General features: G+C 54.6%; 1 protein-coding gene across 1 annotated transcript; it reads right to left on the reverse strand.

Moving 5' to 3' along the window:
- Window positions 1-180: 180 nt before the first annotated feature.
- On the reverse strand, window positions 181-796 carry PTSG_06484 (uncharacterized protein; the record flags this gene model as incomplete). The annotated part of the gene is made up of 3 exons (XM_004991809.1): window positions 181-201; window positions 421-501; window positions 581-796. 3 exons carry the CDS (start codon window positions 794-796, stop codon window positions 181-183), a joined length of 318 nt encoding a protein of 105 aa, XP_004991866.1.
- Window positions 797-1,840: the final 1,044 nt, after the last annotated feature.

Consider the following 1,840-nt stretch of genomic DNA (forward strand, 5'->3'; position numbering starts at 1 on the left):
TTCAGGGTTCTGAAATGGCGCATATCCACCACTGACACAAGCACAGCGATGGGCGTGAATGAATGGGAGGGGTGCATCGGATGCGCATGTATGTGGCCCGACACACACAAGCACACAGAAACCAGGGTGACATGAACGAGAACACGAGAGCAGTCAAAGGCGGCAAAGGACGCACCCGTTTCATGGTATGAAGGATGGTTGCTTTGGATATGTGCCACAAGCTGTGCGCAGCTCGGAAACCCGCCACAGTCACAGTTCACGCAAACAAACGTGTCCCTCGTCTGTTGTGAACAGCATATGCAACGCAACATGCAAAGGAGTGCCAGTTGTGAGCACAACAAGGTTGTGTGACTGTGCCAGCAGAGGCAGCGCCAACATAAAACAGGCATTGGGGGGACAGAGGCAAGCGCGGGCAAGTACCTTGTACTCGTCTTCATGCGCCTTTGACTTTCGAATGTGATCCTTGAGGTGTCGAACAGACCTGCACGTCTTGTTGCACTTCTCGCAGCGGTGAGGACCAGAACCACTACCAACGTTGACAACTTGCACCAAGGCCAGAAGTCAAACATGTGAAGCACACCTGTGTGACCTTGATGTGGTCGATCAAGTGCACTGCATCCAACAGTTGTTTGCGGGTGATTCGATCATCTCCATCCGGGTTCACGGCCAACCACGCCACCTCAATCCCAGCCGCACCATCCCCACCATCCCCACCAGCTCTCCTCGTCCTCCTCGTCTTGCCCATTTGTGCTGCTCTTTGGTTTGTTGGCTGTCCGTTGCCAGGGTGCGTCTGCATTCCCGGTGGCCCACATTCGGCTGTAATTGCACCTGCAATTGGCAAATCAGCTCCTTTCCCAGTCGGCCACACCGCAAAACAACCAAAGCCCAAAGTGTCTGAGCAGACACCTCTAACTCATGTAAACCAACCAACAACCCGGCCAGACGGAGACAGAGAGAAAGAGAGAGGGAGAGAGAGAGAGAGAGAAAGTATGCGTCCGTGTGTGTGTGCGTGTGCGTGACTTAATAGGGCCCTGTTAACCGCCTGTGCGGGTTTTATTTGGTGTGACATTCCCTGCACGAGATCTTCTATATTGCTATTCAACCACATCAACAACCATGTCTCGAACTACAAAGACGCGTGCATCCTCAGACTAACACAGGATGCGCCCCACACGCGCAGGTCCCTCCTAGTGTCATTCATATGCAGCAGAACACGTCACAGTGAGCAGGGTGTAACCGCAAACACACCACACACGCACCACCCCATATGGCGCACCATGTGCAAGCGCGCGTGCACCCCGGTGTGGCGGTCCAACACGAAAACTGGCAAAACTACGCACCTCAAACTAACACAGGATGCGCCCCACACGCGCAGGTCCCTCCTAGTGTCATTCATATGCAGCAGAACACGTCACAGTGAGCAGGGTGTAACCGCAAACACACCACACACGCACCACCCCATAATGGCGCAACCATGTGCAAGCATGCGTGCACCCCGGTGTGGGCAGGTCCAACACGAAAACTGGCAAAACTACGCACCTCAAACTAACACAGGATGCGCCCCACACACGTAGGTCCCTCCTAGTGTCATTCATATGCAGCAGAACACGTCACAGTGAGCGGGGTGTAACCGCAAACACACCACACACGCACCACCCCATATGGCGCACCATGTGCAAGCGCGCGTGCACCCCGGTGTGGGCGGTCCAACACCAAAACTGGCAAAACTACGCACCTCAAACTAACACAGGATGCGCCCCACACACGCTAGGTCCCTCCTAGTGTCATTCATATGCAGCAGAACACGTCACAGTGAGCGGGGTGTAACCCGCAAACACAC

The sequence above is a fragment of the Salpingoeca rosetta genome (genome assembly GCF_000188695.1).
Source record: "Salpingoeca rosetta unplaced genomic scaffold supercont1.18, whole genome shotgun sequence".
Taxonomy (NCBI): Eukaryota; class Choanoflagellata; order Craspedida; family Salpingoecidae; genus Salpingoeca; species Salpingoeca rosetta.